The sequence below is a fragment of the Malaclemys terrapin genome, chromosome 5, assembly GCF_027887155.1.
Source record: "Malaclemys terrapin pileata isolate rMalTer1 chromosome 5, rMalTer1.hap1, whole genome shotgun sequence".
Classification (NCBI taxonomy): Eukaryota; Metazoa; Chordata; order Testudines; family Emydidae; genus Malaclemys; species Malaclemys terrapin.
Window position 1 is genome coordinate 35955324 of NC_071509.1, and position 23392 is coordinate 35978715.

Genomic DNA, 23392 nt, shown 5'->3' on the forward strand with positions numbered 1-23392 from the left:
CTTGGAATGCCAGTATTATTTTTCCACTTGGGGGAGGGGATTCACACTAAGAGACAAAGGATTCCTGCCACATGTAAAGGCAGGGAAGTGCCTATTTAAGGCAGGGAAGTAAGGTAATCATAGAACTGGAAGAGACCTCGAGAGGTCATCTAGTCTGTCCCCTGCACTCAAGGCAGGACTAAGTATTATCTAGACCATCCCTGACAGGTGTTTGTGCAACCTGCTCTTAAAAATCCCCAATGATGGGGATTCCACAACCTCCCTAGGCAATTTATTCCAGTGCTTAACCACTCTGACAGTTAGGAAGTTTTTCCTAATGTCCAACCTAAACCGCTCTTGCTGCAATTTAAGCCCATTGCTTCTTGTCCTGTCCTCAGAGATTAAGGAGAACAATTTTTTCCTCCCTCCTCCTTGTAACAATCTTTTATGTATTTGAAAACTGTTATCATGTCCCCTCTCAATCTTCTCTTCTCCAGACTAAGCAAACCCAGTTTTTTCAATCTTCCCTTATAGGTCATGTTTTGAAATATTGTGTGCAGAATTTTCAATGTTTTGGTGCAGAATGCCTTCAGGAGTAAAAAAACCACAATTGCATTGTGTGGGGTTAAGCGATTACTTTAATCGTATGGACCAATTAATATTTGGTTTGACACCAATGACTAGCTGGATATAAAACTTGCCACTTGTATATACAAATACCTGATTTGCATGTAAGCATAGTATTTGCACATGCACATTTGGCACAGAACACAGGCATTTTAAAAACAGGTACTATGTGTCAAATATTGTTCTGCAACAGCAACTGCTCCATAATTAAAGTTTGCATCTTAGTTTCCATACTAAGCCCAATTTTGGTTTCCCTTCTAACAGAAATTAAAATTTTCATACCAACTTAAATAAAGTGCAAATATCATAATGCAGTCTGCATTTAGGGTAATAATGAAAACTTGTTTTCATTTATCTGGTTAGATATATAATATTAGAATTCTGCCAAAAGTCCAAAGGTGTGTGCGTGCATGCGTACTGTTTGTGATCAAATGTAGCATTGCAAAATTTTACAATTGAACACAGGCTCAATAGCGATGAGCAATTATATGCAATGGATAAAAACAATATAAGTCACAAACACTAGGTGCCTGATTATAATTTACATTTTACATTTAATTAATGCTGACCTTACAGCCCTTTTACGTTGCTAGAGCAGGGTAAAGGGTTCTTGTAATTCAGGCCGTAGGTAAATAGAACTAGATGGATCACATGGCTTTTCAACCTCAAATGTACTATTTTATAAACAAACAAGCAATTCTACCATTCAAGTTTTTATTACTGAAAATAACTAGACTTTGGTAAAAATAGTTCATGCTAATAATGGATACAGAGATTATGTTGCTGAACTGAACATTGGGGATGGCCCCAAAAAAGTGACACACATTTTGACTAAATGAAAATTTTCACTGACAGTATCTGCTTTTCTAGAAAATTTTCAGATTTTTTTGGTCAAAGTCTGAAAATGTTTTGGCTTTTTGTTTTTTCAATGAAAAGTCAGGATTTCCACAGGGGGAAAACCCCATTTGCTGCTGAACTTTTCTGAAAATGCTACAAATAGTGGAGCACTGCTTGATCACAGTTTGATGATGAGATTACCTGCACAGATTATATCCTCTAAAGACAATTTGTGGCTACAAGATTTTGTGTAGATCTATCCTAACTGTAACGCAAGATAAAAAGACAAATAAGCCAGTTACCATACAGTCAGCAATAGAAAAATAATTTTATTTACTCTTGTAAATAAAGCAGTGCAAAGAGATTAGATTTAACCGACAATAATGCATAGATGGATACAATTACCTATATGATTTTATGTGTACACACACCTGCTGAACACATACAGTCATTCCTTCCCTACGTCCACTCACTTTGTGCAGCTTTAAAATCAGACAGATGAGATCTATGCTCTGTATGATTACTTCCCGCATATCCTGTTATCCTGACTGTCCTAACTAGCATTTTTATTATTTATCATCATTTGTATTACCGTAGCCTACAGGACCTCTAGATATGGAATCAAAGACCCCATTGCACTAGTGCTGTATAAACATATTAATTAATGGAAATGACACCTGATCAGTAATTTAGTTCAAGGACAATTTAAGATATACTGTAAAACTGGAGAGAATTCCCTTCCTATGTTACCCATATAAGAATTTGAGAAGAAACTGTTCACTGATTTACTGTGACACTTCTACTTTTTTTTGTATTTTTTGGTAAAGGGAGCTGCTCCCTATAATCAGTTGCGCTTGTGCAGCTACCCAATAAATTCAAAGCAAACAAAGACTGGCTGCCAAGCCTCCAGGAACAGGGCTACAGGAAATTTAGCCTTCCATCTAAATGTGGGCAAAGACTGTTTAGTCAAATAGTAGATACCGTGGGTGAAATCTTAGCCGTATTGAAGTCAATGGGAGTTTTGCCACTGACTTCAGTGGGGACAGGATTTCACCCATTTTTCTACTCCCATCAAAAACAAGACCATACAATGCATTCAGACATATAATCTCATGAAATAATCAACATGTATTCTTGGTTTGGTTTTTTTAAAATTTCCTTCTGCTTTATATAATAGATAGATTAGGTCACTGGGATTGCCCAGGTGTAACTAAGAGCAGGATTTAGCCCATGGATTACATAGTTAATACCATTCTATACATTTGTGAACTCTTAGTTTTGTAACTACTCAAGACCATGCCATTCTAATGTTTGCTTTGGAATTCCAATCTTTCAGAGAATTACACCTCAGCTGATCAGATGGGGATGCTGAGCTAAATTGTTTGTAAGAGTAGATTCCTCTTGTTCTGTTGATCTAGTGTCACTGGTGTTTTCAGTGGAAGAATGTACATCTGGAGATTGTTCTGGCCTTGGTGCCTGAGAATCATTGGCTGTAGAAAAAACACAAATACAGAATAAATATTGAAATGTAGTACTGTATATAAAGTATACACGTACATATCTGGCTCCCATACAAACATATAAATAAAACTACATGAAAGAAAAATCAAGCATTCAAAAATTAGGAAATGTCAAAATAAGTAGCCCAATGTAACTTTAACTGAGCCCCTTTGTGTGTATGCATTACGGTGGCCCCTAAATTATATCAATTGCATCTGGTAATAAAGGACAGGGCTTTCAAAATCAAGTTTAGAATATATTTGTGAACAATTTAGATATGTTGTAAGTCTTATTTCTTAATAATTCAGTATATTTTATATTAATAAAGGAATATTTGTGATTATAAGGGATTATTTTCCAAAACTTAATTTGTATCTAAAGTGTTGATGGAGATTTTTCAAATCCTACCTAGGATAGTATTGTACTTTCACTTAGGGCAGGGGTTCTCAAACTGGAGGTTGGGACCCCTCAGGGGGTCACGAGGTTATTACATGGGGGGTTGCGAGCTATCAGCCTCCACCCCAAAACCCACTTTGCCTCCAGCATTTATAATGGTGTTAAATATATTAAAAGTATTTTTAATTTATAAGAGGGTCGCACTCAGATGCTTGCTATATGAAAGGGATCACCAGTACAAAATTTGAGAAAACACTGACTTAGGGCTTGTCTACATTGTGCTGTAGTGTGGCTGACGACAGGGGGTGTGAACCACAGAACACACCCAAGTATTGAGCACTAACTGCCTCGTGTGGACACTGCTGGTGCAAAGTAAAAGTTAGCTTTAGAGAGAGGACTACATTAATGTGAACTAGTATCTTTTAGTTTGCACTAGTAGTGTTCACACAGGGTAGTTTTGTGTGCAACATTTTGGTGTACTCTGCAATTCGCAACCCGTCGTCCACACTGTGGCACAGTGTAGTAGACATAGCCTTAGTAACTGATTTTACTTTATTTTGTTACAGTAATAAGTCTGTCACCATACACCCATTCTATGAAGATTAGACGATAACATTTTTAAGTTTGCAAGAAAATATAATATAATGGAAACCCTCTTTCCATAATTTGTCCATATTTCTTCCACAGTTTGCTGATCAAAAACTGTCTTGTCCTTAGATACGTGCCTACCTTTGCTCTCTTTTTTTATTTGTGGCTGATCATGCTCTTCAGCTTTGTTGACCGATACCATCTATTGCACATCATGAGCACTTTTTCCCCTAGACAATTTTTTTTGTCTGTAATATTCCTTTAAACCGAAAAAAAATTTCTAGGAGACTGAGGGCTGATATGTGGCCCCAACACTGATTCTCTACTTCCTCCCTATCAGGAAAGAAAGCAATGGGCAGGATTTTCCAGTCTGTTAGATCCATTTTGACCCATTCTTGCTCTTCTATGACTGACTGTGTACTTGTGTAAAGTATGAGCTACCACCCATTGGTGTAAGTCAGAGTTGCTCCCCAGTAACTATTACACTGGGACCGAGTGGCATGGGATGAGGGAAGCCCAACTGGCTCCACTGCCCATGCATTAGGTGGAGCTCAGTCAGGGTGCAGAATACAGCCCACTGAATCTAGTGGCAACAATCACCTGAAGTCATAAACTCATTAGTCTGACTATTTACAAGATAGGTATAAGGACCATAAAAAGAAATAATCTATTAGTTAATGCTATACCAGGAATCTTCATAACCACTGCCTTAACAACACGTTTAAATTAGTCATCAGTGCCAGGTTTCCTTCAGACTTCAGTAACTAATGTGATGGTCAAATCATCAGAAAGGCTTAATACAAATGGTAACCAACAACAACAAAAAGCGGTAATAAGCATAACCGCTCCTGTGATACTAATTACTTCTCTGAACCTTTATTTCAAGGAAAGGTTAAAAATCTTCTTACTGCTGCTTAACCCAATATAAAAATATTTTACTAGAATAGGACACATGAAACTGACATTACTGAATTGTCTGTTCATTATTTTTTGTTTGTTTTATTCCCATTATTCTAGTTAACTGTACTTCAAGAAGAGGAAGGAGTACAGAGACGAGGAAAAGAAATGTGCATGGGGCTGGAAGGAGTGATTTGTAATGTAGGATTCAGAGAGTTAAGTATGTATTACTTGGAGAAGTGATGACTATGAAGGGCCATGATAACAAATATCTGATGGGTGTGAACATCAAGAAGGGAGAGGAATTATAAAATTAGGATGGTACACTGGGTATGATTAAGAGTATGACAATTCAGAATGCATTAGGAGGATAAAATTCCTAAAACAAAAGTTTAGGCTGGATATCAGGGAAAACAGTTTAATATGAGGTATATTGTGGAATACTCTCCCAAGGGAAGTGATAGAAGACAGATCACTTGGAGCATGTGAAACCTTGTTGGAAAAAAGCACTCAAAAAAGTATAGTAGGGGGTAATCCTGCACTGGCAGAGAGATGGGCTCTCTAATTACTAGACCTTTTCCCATTTCTGTGACTATCATTCCAAACAGAAGGAAGCTGCAGTTTTCAAGCTACAATAATTATGTTAAAAACAGCCAAGGCCTTAGTAACAAAAGCCCTTAATTCATGTATACATCTATTAATAGCTTTTTGGAGGAAGAAAAGGTAAAAACAGTATCTTACTTAGGATGCTGAAATAAAGCAGAGTGCTACAATGCTATACAACATAATAAAAATGATTTTCAGCTCCTCTAATCAAATTGTGTTTCGTTAAAATTGGTGAAAGAATGGTGAAATTGTTCCTGGGGGGGGAAATGGCAAATACCAATACACAGTTCCAAATTACTGATCTGGTGCAAAATTATTATTCTGCGCTTGAGGCCTGAGTCTGCACACCCTTACTCATGCTGATTCTTTGAAGGCAATAGGACTACTTGTGTGAGTCAGATCTACTCCTGCAATTAAGAGACTGAATTTGTAGGACATTACTTGTTTTAAATTATATATGAACTGCATGCTGGCACCAAATCTTGAAGTCTGTTCTATCTTTAAAGTTCCCTATTTTATGTCTAGAATTATTTTTTTCTAGATTATTTCAGCCTGACTGAGGCAAATACTTACCAGACAGAGACTGAAAATATTGTACTGCAAATGCAACCAATATTGACACAAGAAAGGTTCCCATGAAGTAGATCTGCAATAAGTTTAGAAATGTGTGTTAGATCAATACAAAGGCAGGGCCCGGGATCTAACTGTACTGATGAATGTGACAATGGAATAATACATACCAGAGTAGAATGCAAAATGTTATTCCAGAAAACTCTTAAGTAAAAATAAAGCAAAGCTAATGAGCATGGATTAATTAATTCTTGATTGCTATGACTCCAGCACCTATAAACAAAAATAAAAAGTGGTGTTGAATATTTTGTTTTGTACTTCTATAGCAATGGGACTACAAGAAGTAAGAATGGTAGCATTGGGCCCTAAGTGACTTATCCGAAGTCGCACAGACACTCAGTAGCAAAGCTGGGAATAGAGCTCTCATTCCCTGACTCACAGGTCTATGCATTAACCACTAGGTCATCCTTCCTCATTTGTCTGTAAAGTGATTCTACAATGTTACTGTGTGAACTTTCAGTACATACTGTACTTCACTGAGAGGGTAGAATGGGAATTGCTTTATGTGATATCAAGAAAACGAGTTCTCTGTAAGTAAATGGAACAGATATATCGGTTATGTATCCGTAACTGGAGTTCTTAGAGATGGAATCTGCATGGTCCTACTCATGGGACGCACTGGCGGGTGCAGCTGAGGCGGTGGAACCTTTTTGTAGCAGTGCCCCTAAGAATGCTCATGAACCCCTCCCTACCTCTCTCTTCTGTGTTCCTGCAAGTTCTGAAGGTGAGGCTATAAAAGGGAGTGTGGCACTCCCTGCTGCCTCAGTTCCTTCCAACCTTGCCTTCTCAAGTCAAAATTCCATTAGGATTCCCAGGAATGTGGATGGGGAGTGCAGAGTCCATCCCCTCAAAACCTCCTGTTACAAGTAAGTAACCTCCATTTCTTCTTCAAGTGTTTGCTGCACAGTCCCACTCACAGGATAGTCTGGCAAGCAGTATCCCATCATGGAAGGTAGGACTCAGAGTCCCAATTGAATAGGGATTACAGTACTGCTCCATCAAACAGTGCCCAATCCAGATGCTAGGTCTAGGGAGGTGTTTTGTAAAAAGCATGTGTGGAGCTCCAAGTAGCAGCCCTATAGGGCTCTGCAACTGGGCCATGTCTAAGGCAAGTGATGGAGGTAGCAATTGCTCTGATAGTATGACCTAACCCCAAGAAGGGGTGGAATGAATGCTAGTTTATAATTTCCTCTATGCCCTGTCTAACCCCACTAGATAAAGTCTGAAGAGAGTGTGTGTCTTTTATGGCTATCTGCATATGAAATGAAGGATTTCTGAAATTCCTCGATTCTATTAATTCAGTAACCCAGAGCTCTTTTAGCATCTAATATATGCAGCTTTGACTCCTCTATGAGAGTGTGAACCCTAGGGGAAAAAAATCAGATTAACATGAAAGTCAGGTACCACCTTGGGAAGGAATCTAGGATTAGGGCAGAAGCCACTGTATCCTGGTGGAAGATACTTGATGAGCCATGTGGTGGTAATTCAGTCATTCACCTAGCTGAGGCTGTGGCTACTATGAAAGCAATTTTTATAGATAGATGGTACAGACAGCAGTCTTCCATAGGCTCAAAGGGAAGTGTCATTAGCTGTTTAAGGAGTAAATTGAGATCCCATGATGGTATTGGATCCTTTATTTGTGGATATATATTGGTAAGTGTGACCCACTGACCTCTGGGTGCCCACTGGCAGAGGGCATAGCGGGGCATAGGGCTACATGGATCCCCTGGATCTGGTCTCTACATAATAGTTCATCAAAGGGTCTAGTATAAGGTCTCTACTGAAAGCCTATGTTACACGGATCATCATATCCATTGCGAAATGTATGGATGCATAATATGTAATGAGTTATGTATATATACACTGAAGATAATGCTCTTAAGGTTTGTGAGTTGGGGTTGGTCACCAAGAGGGGATAAAACAAGTTTCTTTCAGGTGGGAGATGCTCTAGATGACTGGCTGTATGTAAATTGAGTATTGGATACTTCACAATGGATGCCTATTTACAGACTAAGTAAAATGCTAATCAAGAGACTGCAAAGTCTCCAGAGGAGTTTCTCTGCAGGGAAAACAACCAGCGGGGGAAGATACTGTTTACAGTAAAGAAAATGGATTGTTTAAACTATTTTGGGGTTGCACAGGTACACCTTAACCTAGGGATAAGCTGCCAGTGTGTTTGTTTATGAATGGAGCATCACAGCCAATCTGGCTGTTTAACCCTGGGGGTGAGTCTCTGAGTGAGCTAAGATTTATGAGACAGGAGGCTGTCTTGTTAGTTAAGTTTAGGCTCTAGAAAGCATGTTACAACTTTATTTTATATGTAAATATTTATTTCCATTAAGTCTACTTGCTTCTTCTTGAAGCTCTATTATTTGTTAAATAAACTTTTACCTGATTTCACTATAACCATATCTAAGTGCTGTAAATTGAGGTGAGCAGTGATCCTGAGATATAACTGATAAGCTGAGGTGTACTGTTCCTTTGGGAATAGTAGATCTGTGAATTCTGTGAGTGTCCATGGACAGGACAATCCAGGGGTATGACCCTTGCCAGGCACGGACAAGGCTTCCTCACACTAAAGGCAGGTGGTGGTGAGGTACCTCACAACCCTGGGTACGCCCAGGAAGCATCACAGCAAGTTCCTGCATAAATTTTCTAACTGTATTATGTGCAAAGACAGGTTTGCAACCCTGCAAGGTGAAGATCTCATCTATAGATTTCTACGACAACTATTCATGAAGTTCCGTTACATCTCTGTTCAGCTGATCTACCAGGCTGTTGTCCTTGTGTCATAACTATAAAGGGAAGGGTAACAGCTGTCCTGTGTACAGTACTATAAAATCCCTCCTGGCCAGAGACTCCAAAATCCTTTTCCCTGTAAAGGGTTAAGAAGCTCAGGTAACCTGTCTGGCATCTGACCTAAAGGACCAATAAGGGGACAAGATACTTTCAAATCTTGGGAGGGGAAGGCTTTTGTTTGTGTTCTTTGTTTGGGAGTGTGTTCGCTCTTGGGACTGAGAGGGACCAAAAATCAATCCAGGTTCTCCACATCTTTCTAAACAAGTCTCTCCTATTTCAAACTTGTAAGTAAATAGCCAGGCAAGGCGTCTTAGTTTTCCTTTGTTTTCTCAACTTGTAAATGTACCTTTTACTAGAGTGTTTATCTTTGTTTGCTGTACTTTGAACCTAAGACTAGAGGGGAGTCCTCTGAGCTCTTTAAGTTTGATTACCCTGTAAGGTTAATTTCCATACTGATTTTACAGAGATGATTTTTACCTTTTTCTTTAATTAAAAGCCTTCTTTTTAAGAACCTGATTGATTTTTCCTTGTTTTAAGATCCAATGGGTTTGGATCTTGATTCACCAGGAGTTGGTGAGAGGAAGGAGGGGAATGGTTAATTTCTCCTTGTTTTAGATCCCAGGGGGGTTGGAACTGTATTCACCAGGAGTTGGTGGGAGGAAGGAGGGGAATGGTTAATTTCTCCTTGTTTTAAGATCCAAGGGGTTTGGATCTGTATTCACCAGGGAATTGGTGAAGGTCTCTCAAGGCTACCCAGGGAAGGAAATTAGCCGTGGCAGCGGACCAGAGCTAAGCTGGTAGTTAAGCTTAGAAGTTTTCATGCAGGCCCCTACATTTGTACCCTAAAGTTCAAAGTGGGGATACAGCCTTGAACCTTGCCTGCTATGTGTAGAGCTATGGGATAAATGTGCTGGATACGCCAATCCCATAATGCAACTGCTTCTTTGCACAATTGGGAAGCGTGAGACCCTCCCTTTTTGTTGATCTAATCCACTGTCATTGTGTTGTCTGTGACAATTGCATTACCTGTTCTGGCTGTGAGGCAGACATAATTTGAGAGCCCAATGGATTGCTCTCATTTCCAGGTTATTTTCCTGAGAACTCCAATGACCTTGAACTATTTGCTGAAATGCACTTCCCACCCCTGTTGGAGGCATCCGAGGTGACTGTTTCAGATGGAGCTGGAGAGTTGAAAGCTACCCCTCTCAGAAGATTGTAATGTTGAGTCATCCATGTCAAGGATAGCAGTATCTTACTTGGAATGGTCAACTATATGCACGTGCCATCTGTGCTTGGTCCGTAACTTAACATCAACCAAAGCTGCAGACTTTTCATCCTGAGCCGAGCATAAGTTGTGATATAAGTGTCTAAACCCATGAAGCCTAGAAAGAACATGTCTCTAAGTGTGATCTTGATGAAGCCCCTCTGTAGTGAATTGATGCTTCAGGTATCTTTCTTCTAATAGAAAGGCTTTGCCCTCCAGGGAACGGAGACCTGCTCCTATAAAAGGAATCCTTTGTGTAGGTAGCAGAAAAGATTTTTTTTCTTGTTTACCATGAGTCCTAAACTTTTGAAGAGGGAGCATGCGTAAAGTTTGCAACTATGGAAAGGTACTTTGTAAATACCCATGGGATAGTAGATGGGTAAGATTTAGTACTGGAAGTGGTCTTATCTAACTAGGAAATGAAGATATTTTTGATGCCTGGATCAGATATAGATATGGAAGTACACATCTTTCAGATTGTCACATGCATCTGATGAAGTGGGTATTCACCCACGAAAGCTTATGCTCCAATACGTCTGTTAGTCTATAAGGTGCCACAGGATTCTTTGTCGCTTTTTACAGATCTAACACGGCTACCCCTCTGATATCTTTCAGATTGAGAGCTGTAAACCAATCTAAGGTGGTCAGGAAGGCTATGATAGATGCTTGTGTCAACATGGGGAAATGGATTTTTTGATAAAGAAGATAGGTCTTCCATAGATCTAACATTGCACAAAGTCCTCAATCTGTCTTTGGTATCAGAAAATATCTGGAGTAGGAACCTTCTCTTTTGAATTCCCTTGGCACCTCCTCTGTGGCTCTTGATTCCAACAAGGAATGGATCTCTGATTTTAACACACTCTTGTGAGAGGGTCCCTGAATAGGGATAGAAGTGGCACGCCAGCGGGGTAGAGGAAAGGAATCAAATCAAATGGCATAGCCACTCAATAATATCTACAGAATTCATTTGGGATGTGATGGAATTGTGAGCACTGACATAATAGAAAAGTTGGGAAAGATGACGGGGTTGGAAGGAGGTTACAGGTTGGTCTGAAGCTTCTGATCACCATGTCAAACTTGAGGTCTGATGTTTGAATTTGATGTTGCAACTCATGGTCATTTTCCCTTCATTTGGGGCTTAAAAGGCTTTCTCTTCTGTGGCTGTGTAGAAGAAGGCTGCTGATGCTGAAAATGACATCTTTCTGATAATAAGATGAAGAAGAGGGGGGATAGAATTTTCCATGGTACCCGAAGACAGGTCTCAAACTCCTTCTCCTCTGAGCTAGGTAGACACCTAAAGGTCTTGCAGTAGACCTCATGTCCTTCATCTTCTCCAGTATTTCCTTGGCCTTACTACTAAATAACCACAAGACCTCTGAAGAGAAGATTTTCTACCTTCGATCTGGTTTCAGGTTGGAAAAAGAAGATCTGAGCCAAGCATGTCTGCGTAGCGTGATAGCTGAAGCAACCACTCCCACTGTTGAATCTACAGCATGAAAAGAGGCTCTAAGCATGTTTAGCCACTGCCTGCCCCTGTGTTTCCAAGGTGTTGGCCAGATTACTTAGCTCTTTGGGGAGTGTTTTGGCAAACATAGTGTCAAGTATCAGGGGGTAGCAGTGTTAGTCTGTATCTACAAAAACAACAAGGAGTCTGGTGGCACCTTAAAGACTAACAGATTTATTTGGGCATAAGCGTTCGTGAGTAAAAACCTCACTTCTTCGGATGCAACTGAAGAAGTGAGGTTTTTGCTCACGAACGCTTATGCCCAAATAAATCTGTTAGTCTTTAAGGTGCCACCAGACTCCTTGTTGTTTTTTGGCAAACATGAACATCTTTTCCCATAGCTGATATTGATAATTCAATATCACTGCCTGGTAACTTGCTATTCTAATTCTGAGCTATGCAGATGAAAATACCTGTCTACCTGCTGCATCCATCTCCTTTTACTCCCTGTCAGAAGATGTGGAATGTGATTGCCTTCTTCTGGATCTTTGTTCCACCACCACCACTAGAGACTTAGGGGTAGGGTGTGCATGAAAGAATGAAAACTTGTAGAGCAATAGATATAATTTGTCATCTTTTTTCAATATAGCCTGACAAAGCGAAGGAGTAGACCAACTGTCTTCACAGGCTGCAATAGCTTATCTAATATTGGACAGATAATCTTATTTTAAAACAGGATTGAGGTTTCTTCCAGTGTGACTGATGGAATTGCAGTGCCATTGCCATTCTGTCCACAAGTTCGTGGAACTGTAAAGCATCATCAGAAGGAGAGGAAACTGAATCGACTCCAATATTTCCATCCAGGAAAGATTCATCATCAAGTTCTGTCTCCAACTCTTGATAGTCCACCAGAGCTGTAGGCTCCTCCTCTTCTTCTGAAAGAGTATCAGAAATTATAGTAGGAGAATGAACCTTGAAAGCAGAAGAAGTCAACTGATCTGGGAATCTCGGAGATGAGGAGTAATACATTTTCTGACCCCGCATCGGAGAGGGGTTCTGACAAGAATTCAGAATGTTCCTATACTGTCTATGTGAAGGCCAGTAGGGCCACCTAGCCCACAGTGGTATCTGCCAATCATGCCACTAACTAAATTAAGGCTCCATGTCATAGCTAGGAGGACCTGTTGTTTTCTAGACACCAAACCTAGAAGTGTGCTCCTTCTCATGAGCATGGAAACTGGGAGGTATGTTGGTATACTTAACATGAGACGATCCTTCCTCAGACTCTGGATACAACCTCAGATCCAATCAGACACAGATTACTGGAGAAACTACAGGACCTGGCATGTGTAAAACTGAGAAGGGGAAACAAATATATTTGTAGCGCCACAGGGTGTGTTAGGGGGAGAAAGGGAAGTGTCTTATTATCTGTGAGAATTCATCCAGTCTCCTCCTTTTCTCTCTCTGGGAGATCTAAGAAGGATAACTAGTGGGAGCTTTCCTATTATCCCCCTTAGGGGAAGAAATCATTTTTGTTTTTTGTAGATCTGCCAACAGATCTGCTTTAGCATTTTATGGTGCTCTTGCGATATCACTGTAGAGACTGGTGCAGTTAGGATGGGTGATATAGAAACAACTGTTGGCTCTGGAATGATCTTCAGGTCTGATGTGAACTTCAGGAGTGGTGGATGACTCTTAATCAGGGATTTATCCTGAGCTAGAATCTATCTTAGTCTTTGATTTAGGATCCAATGTTCTGTGATTTGGATCTGATGGATACAAGAAGTGTCCTGAACGTGGTTTGGCCCTACTAATGGGAGCCTTCTTGTCTCACACAGTTTTTCTCTGAACCAAAGTAGAAGGATCAGAAGGCTTTTCCTGTGGTTTGGCTCTAATTTCTGAGACTGGCACTGATGAAGTCTGAGTGTGTTGAGAACGGATTCAATCATCTGCGAACTTACTGCACTGAGGTCTTGGATCCTGATCCTGGGACAGATATTGGAAACTTTTGAATAGTGCTCTTCATCTTCTTAGTCCCTGATGGGTCAGGAGCTGACACTGGCCTTTTCAACTTCGATATGGACTCTTTAGATGAGTTGTATCTGGGAGGCTTTGCAGCCAGAGCTTCTTGCAGCAATAAGGCTTGCAGCCTGTTCTAGCGCTCCTTTTAAGTTCTTGGGTAAATGTTCTGCAGATGGAGCACCTTGAAGGAGAGTGCCTTCTCCAAGGCATGCCACGCATCTCGTATGGGCATCTGACACCAGGAAGACTGCTGGACAAGACATACATCTTTTGAAGCTAGGTCTCTTAGCTTTCAGATCCACAATGGAACTTATAGTCAGAACCGAAGGCTTAACTAACTATCCTAAGATTAAAAATCTAACCACTAACACTGACACTACACTAAGCTAAGGCACAGAGTTCTTTTAGAAACCAGGTTTGATGGAACTGGAGAGTTTCACATCTGTCTGCTGCTGCAGCTGGAAAGAACTGAGGGAGCACCGCGCCCCACTTTTTTATAGCCCTGCCCTCAGAATGTGCAGGAACACAGAGGGGAGGAGCCGGAGGGGCGAGTGTGCGCTCTAACAGGCACTGCTACGAGAAGGTTCCACTGTCTGAGCTGCACACACTAGCACATCGCATGAGTGGGAATATGCAAAGGACACTTGAAAAAAAAAAACAGAATTTCCAAAGTGAAAGCAGACAAATGTCAGCATGTTGTAGCAAAGCGGGCAGAAATAAATGGAAGCCATTCCTAATTCAGTAATCTATATTATTTCTCATATTTGCATTTAAAAGCCTATCTTAGGCATTTTACCAATGGAACAGGAACAAATTGCTAGAACCTAGTTTGGCAGTAAAATTTAAGGCTCCATTGTGGGATCAGAGTACTCAACTAGTCCCAGTGATGTTTGCAACAAGTAATAATGTGAGTAAAGATAAGAATTCTAGTTCTTGGTACTGAAAGATGAATATATAAACTCACCTTTGATAAAGCTCCTGAAGGATGGAAATATTACTAGACTGCAGAGTCCTGTTGATCTCTAAGTGATCTAAAATGTAGGGAGGAATGGAATTACCCTCTTCCACGAGAAGGGCCAAATTAAAGAGTCCCTAAAATACATAAAATATACAATTATATAGAAGAAAATACATGAATCTAAGGCCTGATCCTGCACCACAGAGCTCAATGAAAGTTTTATCACTGACTTCAGTGGGAGATGGATTGGGCTACTGATCAGCATGTCAATAATTACAATTGCTTTTTTACCTTCTTCACTTTAATACCATATAGTTCTGTGATCTTCACTGAATAAATGTGAGCACCTTATTTCCCCAAGATATGCTCATGTGAATAATACATTTACAAGAGCATCAGAAACAAGAAAACATTCCCCAGGCTAATTCTAGTTCATCTTAGTGTAATGTTGAGCGCCATTTTCCCAAACCAGTTCACTAAGCTTTTCGTCCCTAGATCCTGTCTAAATACAGCAGCAATTGAAGAGCGCATCACCCCGACATGTCTCATACAAAGACTGAAAGCAGAAATGGACCATGTTCTGTTCCCAATTAGTCCCCTCCCACGTAACCCTACTGACTTCAATGGATGTTGCAATTGTGCATCTGAGAGGAGAATTTAGCTCAAAATGGCTTGGGCTCTGATCCTGCAACTTCATCTGCTTGGGCAGACCTCTGACTTCAGTGGGGCACTCCAGAGGTACAAGGGTCTGTCTGTGTGGAGACAGTTGCAGGATGGAGCTTTGAAGTGTCTTTCACATTTAAAACCGAAGACACTTGTTTCTCTTTTCTTTCCATTTTAGCTGCTGTTGCAAACACTGGCAGCTTTTTGTTTAAAGATCCTCAGGGTGGGTCCCAACTCTGGTAACTGCTCAAATCACATGTAATAATTTTTCTGGTGTCAGTGAGAGTTCCATATGCCTAGGGAGAGGAGACTACTGAAGAATATCTGCTATGAGGATCTGAGAACAAAATGCTGCCCAATGTTAAACTACTCATGTCTTTGATACAATGTCTTGGAATATCTTGGCATTATGAGAGCATATATGCTGAAGTTTTTTGTTGTTCATGGGAACATACTGGGCCAAGTTCATCCCAGGAGTAACACTTGGTTTTAAGGGAAGTGCACTATTATTATTAACTTGTATTACAGTAGCACCGAAAAGAGTAACAACAAACTAGACTCTTCACCTTTAGCCCTGAAAACATCCCCCAGGCTAATTCTAGTTCATCTTAGTGTGAAAGAGCAAATTCATGACTCAGATCATACTTTAAAATAAATGATACATTTATACCAGTAGGTGTGTTCGCTGCATGTGTGTATCTTGGCTATTTATAGCTTGTCCTTAGAATTGATATTTCAATAAGGTATTTTTATAACCGTGAAGATACCTGTGAATCTCCCTCGAATGCAGCTTGTGCATACATCTGCACTGACAGCTCAAGGTCTTTAGAGTGGTTCTGGTAACCATAGTAATAGAAGTCTCCCATCTTCAAGTAAGCTGTGGAAGGTAACAGTAGCAGGGCATTACAAAATATTTGTATAGAGATACATGAACTATTAATATATTTGAAGAATTTACTGAATTTTCCACTGTATTATGGATAATCATAGTTTCTCTCTGCTTAAGATTGTGACCCTCTTTCTATGCCAAGCCCACCGGGGCTCCAACCTCTGAAAAAACACATTCTGAATGAAATTTCTCATGGTGGTTCTTCTGCCAGGGAATGCTCTTAGGAGGACATTTCAGGTTAATCAGGCAAGGCATTTTGAAGACATGATTTTAATTAAAAATGGGTTTTTCTACTCTTGAAAAAATTTCTACGAAGACTGTGCAGCGTAATCTTTACCACAAAACTAACAATAACCTCCAAATACCCCAGATCTAGAAACTTCAAATTGTTTTATTCATTTGGCTTCATTAAAAGTACTGGTGTCTAATAGTCTTTTGGGGGAAATACTGGGCTTACTGGAGTTGTTAGCCCTGATCATGTGAACTGGCTTCAAACACTTCTGTTCTATTTAGATGCTTATTCTGTACCCATCACTGTGGTAAACACAGAGGAACTGAATGGCTACAATTTTCTTGGCACAGAGTCAAGTGATGCCTGAGATGGCTTTTAAGGACTCCTATCTCTAATATAGAATGGTGATGAAATGTTCCAGCAGAAGAAATTTGGTCCAAGTGTGTGTGAACATCCTGTAATGTGATCATTACAGTAGGCCATGCTGCAGAGTTTATAGCCTCACAAGGAGCCCATGAGGCAGATTTTATAAGCTCTAGCATTCAGCTCCTGCAGAGTTTATAAATTTTCTGTGGGCTCAATCCCACTGCAGTCTATGGGAGTTTTGCCACTGACTTCAATCAGTGCAAGATTGAGCCCTATATTACTTACAAACAAAAACTTGTTTTTTTAACCTTCATTCCAAAAGAGACCAGATGTGAAATCCTGACTTCATTTAAGTCAAGGGATGTTTTGCAATTAATTTCACCCCAGAAGTCTGATGAACTTTAGATGCTTCTCTGGCATAAGACTGCGCTCACAAAGTCTGTAAGTTCTGTGAGCCAAATCACAGGATATTACACACTCCATTAGAAAAACCTGTGGTGTTTGTAAGTTCCAGTGGGTGAATCACTCTGGACTGAGTTGGGAACAGGCACCAACAGTGTGGTACTGGATTCAAATATTATGTTGTTTTTCTGTTTCATTGAATAGCTTGCATTATTTTTATACTACACTTTTAACAACAACAAAACTTTGTCTCAGAATGAAATATAGCAATTGTATCAGTGTTTTTAAATACAGGGTAAAATTTTCTAAAGCATCTAATTGACTTAGGAGACTAAGCTTAATTGAAAGTCACAGATTGATTTTAAGCCCAGAAGCAACCAATAGCTCATCTATTCTGACTTCCTGCATAACACAGGCCATAGAATTTCTCCTAGTTACCCTGTATTGAGCCCAATAATTTGTGTTTTACTACAGCATAACTTCCAGAAAGGCATCCAGTCTTGATTTAAAGACCTCAAGAGATGAAGAATCCACCACTCTCCTAAGTAGTTTGTTCCAATGGTCAGCCACCCTCACTATTACAAATGTGTTCCTTATTTCTAATTTGAATTTGTCTGACTTTTAACTTCCAGCAATTGGTTCTTGTTATGCCTTTTTGTGCTAGATTAAAAAGTCCTTTAGTAACCATATATTCTCCCTGTGAAAGTACTTACTCACCTCTTGATCTTCTTTTTGATAAGCTAAATAGACTAAGCTCTTTAAGTGTCTCACTATAAAGAACTTTCATTAAGGGCATCTTTTCCAGCACGTGAATCAGTGACTTAGTCGCTTCTGAAAATAAGATTTAGGCTCTTAAGTCACTCAGGTGCTTTTGAAAATGTTATTCACTATCTTAAAAAAAGTAGGAAATTCTCTGACAAACTGCATTAAGATACAGGTAAGCCTGCAAAGAGAGAGATATTTCTACTACTGAAATTCCTGTTGGAACACTGCAGTTATAAAAGAAAAAGGTGTGAATGGCAGGAGTTTCTAATTTAAAGTTTCCTTTCTGAAAAGGCTGCTCTGCATATTTCTGGGGGACCAATCCTGGGTCCGGTGGTCCAAGAACCAAGGAAGGGCAAAGGTAGCTTACAGCCATTTTGCTGTCCCCACTCAAGTTGTGTCATGTGCAAAAAGCTAGACCCCCCCATCCATCCCCTTTCTTTCCTTAATTTGCTCATTAGCATAAAAGTTTCACACTGTATACACAGTTGTTACATTCTCATTGTAACTAACAATTAAAACTGAAATCCTATTAAGATCTGAATTAATAAAAAGTATTATATTATTATTAAAAAGTATTATAGTATTATTGCTATACATACCAAATGAGGGAGCATTGATTTGAGATATGGAAAAATTATAGTAGCGCCAAACACAATTAGTAGCTAAGTATCTTCTTGCTAGTTCCTGGAAAGAAAAAGAGTGGATCCATTTATATCACAGGAAAGTTATTAGTATTACAGGATCACTAATGATTTAAAAGGACCACGTATTATGAATACATTTACTTACTGGTCTCTCTTCACAGATATGTGCTAAGTTTGTCTGTGACACTTCAATCCCAGCCTCTGCTGCTAAAACATAATACAGCAGAGCTTCATGCCTAAAACAGAGGACAGAAATAAAAAAAAAAACTGAAATCATCAGGATTTAGCTATAGTTAGAACTACCAAATAAATTGTGAAACATTCATTTGTCAAGCAGAATTTGTGAGCAAGGTTTAGAACAGGGGTAGGCAACCTAGGGCACACGTGCCGAAGGCGACACGTGAGCTGATTTTCAGTGGCACTCACACTGTGCGGGTTCTGCCCACCAGTCCGAGGGGCTCGGCATTTTAATTTAATTTTAAATGAAGCTTATTAAACATTTTAAAAACCTTATTTACTTTACATACAACAATAGTTTAGTTATGTATTATAGACTTATAGAAAGAGACCTTCTAAAAATGTTAAAATGTCTTACTGGCACGCAAAACCTTAAATTAGAGTGAATAAATGAAGACTCAGCACACCACTTCTGAAAGGTTGCCGATCCCCGGTTTAGAAAGAAATGATTGGATATTCCATGCAATAGCTACATCTACTGGCCACATTTGGTATAACAGAACAGAGTTTGGTCTAGGGTGGTTTCAGCGTCTTCTCTTCTGCTTTGAGGTAGAATCAGCTCCATGTAAGGTTCTACTCTCTTAAAGTGCACCTGCAAGAATGTTTGGTGTGTAAGGCTGGATTATGACACTAAGTGAGATGGAGTGGCCTGTTTCAAGACATAATAACCCTTTTATAAATAACATATTTAATGAGCTTCATCCCCACAACTTGAAACAAACAAACAAAAGCACACCGTGCACACATACACCATCATCATCACAACATAGACCTAACATTACATTTGCCAAATTTCACTTCTGCTTGTATGCTCCATCCCTTTTTCCTACACTTTGTCTATCTAGCTTGTAAACTCTTTGGAACAGAAACAACAAGGAGTCTGGTGGCACCTTAAAGACTAACAGATTTATTTGGGCATAAGCTTTCGTGAGTAAAAACCTCACTTCTTTGGAACAGGGGTGTTTGTGTATGCATGTACGCATGAACAGCATCTAGCGCAATGGCACCTCAGTCCTAGCTGTGGCTTCCAAGCACTATTGCAATACAACTAATAAAAGTCAGTGTCACATTTTCAGTAACTGGCAGTCTACTGGTGCCTGATCCTGAGGGAAGCTCCTATTTCCTCTTCTCCTTCACTCATGAAGGCCAAGTCCTACCCAAAAAATCTTGAGACTGGCTTTAAAAATGGGGGGTGAATTTTGTTTGCTTTCTGGTTTTAAAGCCTCTAGGAGTCACATTTTCAAGCTGTTCTCTGCAACCCTGAAAGCTAGAAACAGGTTTGTGGTCTTTTAAATGAAAACTAAGTTTCTCATATAATTGCATGACTTCAGAGGCTTAAGCAAGGAGACCTAAAATAATAAAATAATTAATAACAATATCCTGATATTATCTAGGGTTCTTCATCAGCAAGTCTCAAAAGTGCTTTACAAAGTAGGTCAGTATCATTATCCCCATTTTACAGATGGGGAAACTGAGGCACAGAGGAAAAAGTGAGTGTTGGCAGCACTGTATACCAGCTGCCCCATGCAAATAAACAGGCTTTGCTCCTGTTTTCCTGCTGCTTCTATAGGATTTTAAAGCACCCTTTTCAGTGACGAGTCTAAAGCCTTGTAGAAACAGCTGGGACAAGGAGAGTCAGCACCAAATGACTAGTCAGCTCTCCGTGCTCGATCCGCAAGTATTTTAAGGATTACCAGTGGCCACCGATCAGTTAGAGACCTCTGGCATATGCAAAACATTTTGGTCAGCAAAACAGTACGTTAAGATTGGGACCCAATGTGTCTAGTAGCAAGCTGTAACAAACTCCCTGAGCTCTGCAGCAGTGTCAGCACTAAATTCTGCAACAAACTGAAGTTTCCACCTCTGTGTGAGATGGAGACAAATTTAAAACCAGAGGTTTTTAATGTGAGCTAAAGATCAGAACGAGCAACATATCAAACAATGCAAGACTTCCATAACTAACACCAGTCTTTGCAAATGACTGTCCAAACATTCTGTGCTGTCTCAAATCTAAATGTATAGTGGTGGGAAATCAAGAGCCAGGTGGCCCGCCTGCTTACAACTCCTAGCTGGTGAGGGACTGACATCATAGCATCCCATTCTCAGCTATCTGCCCAGAACTCCCATTGATTTCAGTGGGAATGGCCTAGGGGTAATTGAGGACAGAATTGGGTCAACAGGGCCTATTTCACACAGGCATCTTTTCTAGCACCCTGTAAAATAATGGAACTAAAATAGGGCATTGTTTAAAATAAACAATTAGGGCTGATTAAAGGTTTGCACATTAGAAAGTGCCACATAAAACTAAACTGGAGAGTGCTTCCAATTTGCAGAATACAGAGGTCAAGTTGTCTGATTTGCATGAACGCGCATTAGAAATATAAACCCTCATATTTTAGGATATAAACCTTCTTCTAGGACTAACCACTGCTAGGGGCAGGATACTAGATGGACCACTGGCCTCATCAAGTATGACACTCTTTATGCTCTGGTGCCTGCATGCAGAAACTAAGATGCTTATGCCTGCAAATGAGCATGCACGCAAAAGTGGAGCACAAACTCAGAGGCTGCATTGAGACTCCATTGGCTGGTTTGTTGGACATTGTAACCTATTTAATTTTGGGGGAAACATAACCAAAGCTCGTTATAATGAAGAACACAGCTAAGGTAATAGCATGTGTTTCTATGTTTTGGAAGAAGCTTTGCTGTCAGTGTCCCAATGCCTGGGACAGAGTAATGTGTCAAACAATGTGCCTAGGATTAGCGATACCAAAGTCTACAGTGCTGGGCATGACAAGGAGCATCTCAGCTCAGCAGTATGTGTTTGACTTCCCTGCAGCCCATTGTAAGTTCTGGGTGCCTCCAGGCTTAGGTCTCTAGAGGAAATTTTAGACAAACTAAAAAAAATAACTAAAAATAGCACTAACTGAAAAACACACGATGAAGAGAGAATGAAATATGATATGACAGTTTTGGCTGTTTGGTTTTTCGTCAGATTACTTCTCACAAATCCCTAGAAAGGCCCCAGGGCAAAAGCAACTATTTTGCTGCCATTCTGCAGATGCAGCATAAATGTTGTTTCTCAATTATATATTTTTGTAAACTCCAGAATGACCTCCCAAAATACCAGCTTATCAGAGCTACATGAATATTTTGGAAAGAATGTGCCAGACAAATCCACATGAACTGCTTAAAAAAGTGTCTAATATGAAATCACAAAATTATACAACAGAAAGAAAGCAAAATATTGTTTTGGGAGAAGAAGAGAATGTTACAGTTAAATGCCACAGGAAATGCCATAAAATCCACTTGGAAACCATTAGGGAAACATGTGGGCTATTGACAAAAGTTAAAAAGCATGGGATAAAAACATGTAATATGGGAAGAAATTTACCGCAGAGAGAATTGAAGGAAACCTGCACAAGCAGGTGGCAACCAGCAGATGCATTAAAATGATTGATATCAATGAACTATCTGCTACTATAAATGAACAAGATGTGGGGTAAAAGTCTCAAAAGCACCTAAGTCACTTAGGACCCTAAGTCTCATAGATATTCCAGGAGACTTAGGTTCCTGAGTGGCTAAGTCACTTTTGATATTTTCAAAAGCAGCTAAGTATGTCTTGACTTTTTGATTCTAGGCTCTTTGTGACAGGCATTGTGTTTTCCTGTCTTTACACTGCCTTGCACAATGGGATCCCAATTCTGATTGCTTTACCCCCTTTAATATAATACTAAGTTTTAATAGTGTTTTGTGGGAACAGTTTTGACATCAATCTGTCTGTCTGCATGAGTGTACACAGCATATGTTAGACATCTAAATCTCCATTTATGGATCCATTTCACCTGATTCCAGTAGTGCTGTTGAATGCCTAGCCCCGTGTCCGACGGAGACTGGGTCATGGATGAGAACTAAGTGGCTGAAGCCCAATCCAGAAAAGATTGAGGTGATGCTGGTAGTTTGGGGGAAGCAAACAGATAATATGGCAAGGCTAATATCTGCCCCTTTGAAAGAGGGTGATCACCCACCATTTGTGACTGTGTTTGCATACTTTGGGGGTTGTGTTGGATTCCCATCTGCTGTTGGATGATCACATAGCAGCTAAAAAATGAAGGAGGCCAGGTTGGAAAAAAAGCTACCCGTAATTGTGCTTTGTCTACAGTTCAGTGAAAGACAACCTTTCTGTATGGTCCTGGTTTTGGTGTGTTTCATTTCAGTTGTATTTATTCTCATGTCTGGGAGACTTCCTGGATGAAATCCCAGCTCCGTTAAAGTAAACAGAAGTTTTGCTATTGACTTCAAGGGGTCACAATTTCACCCTCGGTGTATGTTCGGGAGATGTTATATCGTTTTACCACAAAAGTTTATAAAAATAAATCATATACATAACAATTAATTAGTTTTCAGAGACAGTGCAGATCAAACTTACCAGGACAATTCCAAATAGGCATCGAGAGCTTTTCTGATTACACGTCCCAAGTAGCCATTTTTTTCTGCAATATGTTTTGCCCAGCTGTAAAAGAAGAAACATGACAATAAATGAACACATTTCACACATCATAGTCCAGTGCTATTCATACTGGGGCCAATAGGACTTTTGTCATTGACGTAAGCAGGTGCAGGATCAGCCTCTTTGTCATCAAAGGC

At 39.8% G+C, this 23392-nt stretch overlaps 1 protein-coding gene across 1 annotated transcript in view; it reads right to left on the bottom strand.

Moving 5' to 3' along the window:
• Positions 1-1747: 1747 nt before the first annotated feature.
• SEL1L3 (SEL1L family member 3) overlaps positions 1748-23392 on the bottom strand; it is a 68514-nt gene continuing 46869 nt past the window's right edge. The window contains exons 17-24 of the mRNA XM_054030519.1: positions 23175-23258; positions 18654-18744; positions 18464-18548; positions 15978-16087; positions 14554-14681; positions 6171-6273; positions 6004-6076; positions 1748-2933 (exon numbers count right to left, since the gene is read on the bottom strand). Of these exons, the coding sequence (XP_053886494.1) occupies positions 2791-2933; positions 6004-6076; positions 6171-6273; positions 14554-14681; positions 15978-16087; positions 18464-18548; positions 18654-18744; positions 23175-23258 (817 nt within the window). The 3' untranslated portion in view covers positions 1748-2790. The remainder of the gene's footprint in view (positions 2934-6003; positions 6077-6170; positions 6274-14553; positions 14682-15977; positions 16088-18463; positions 18549-18653; positions 18745-23174; positions 23259-23392) is intronic.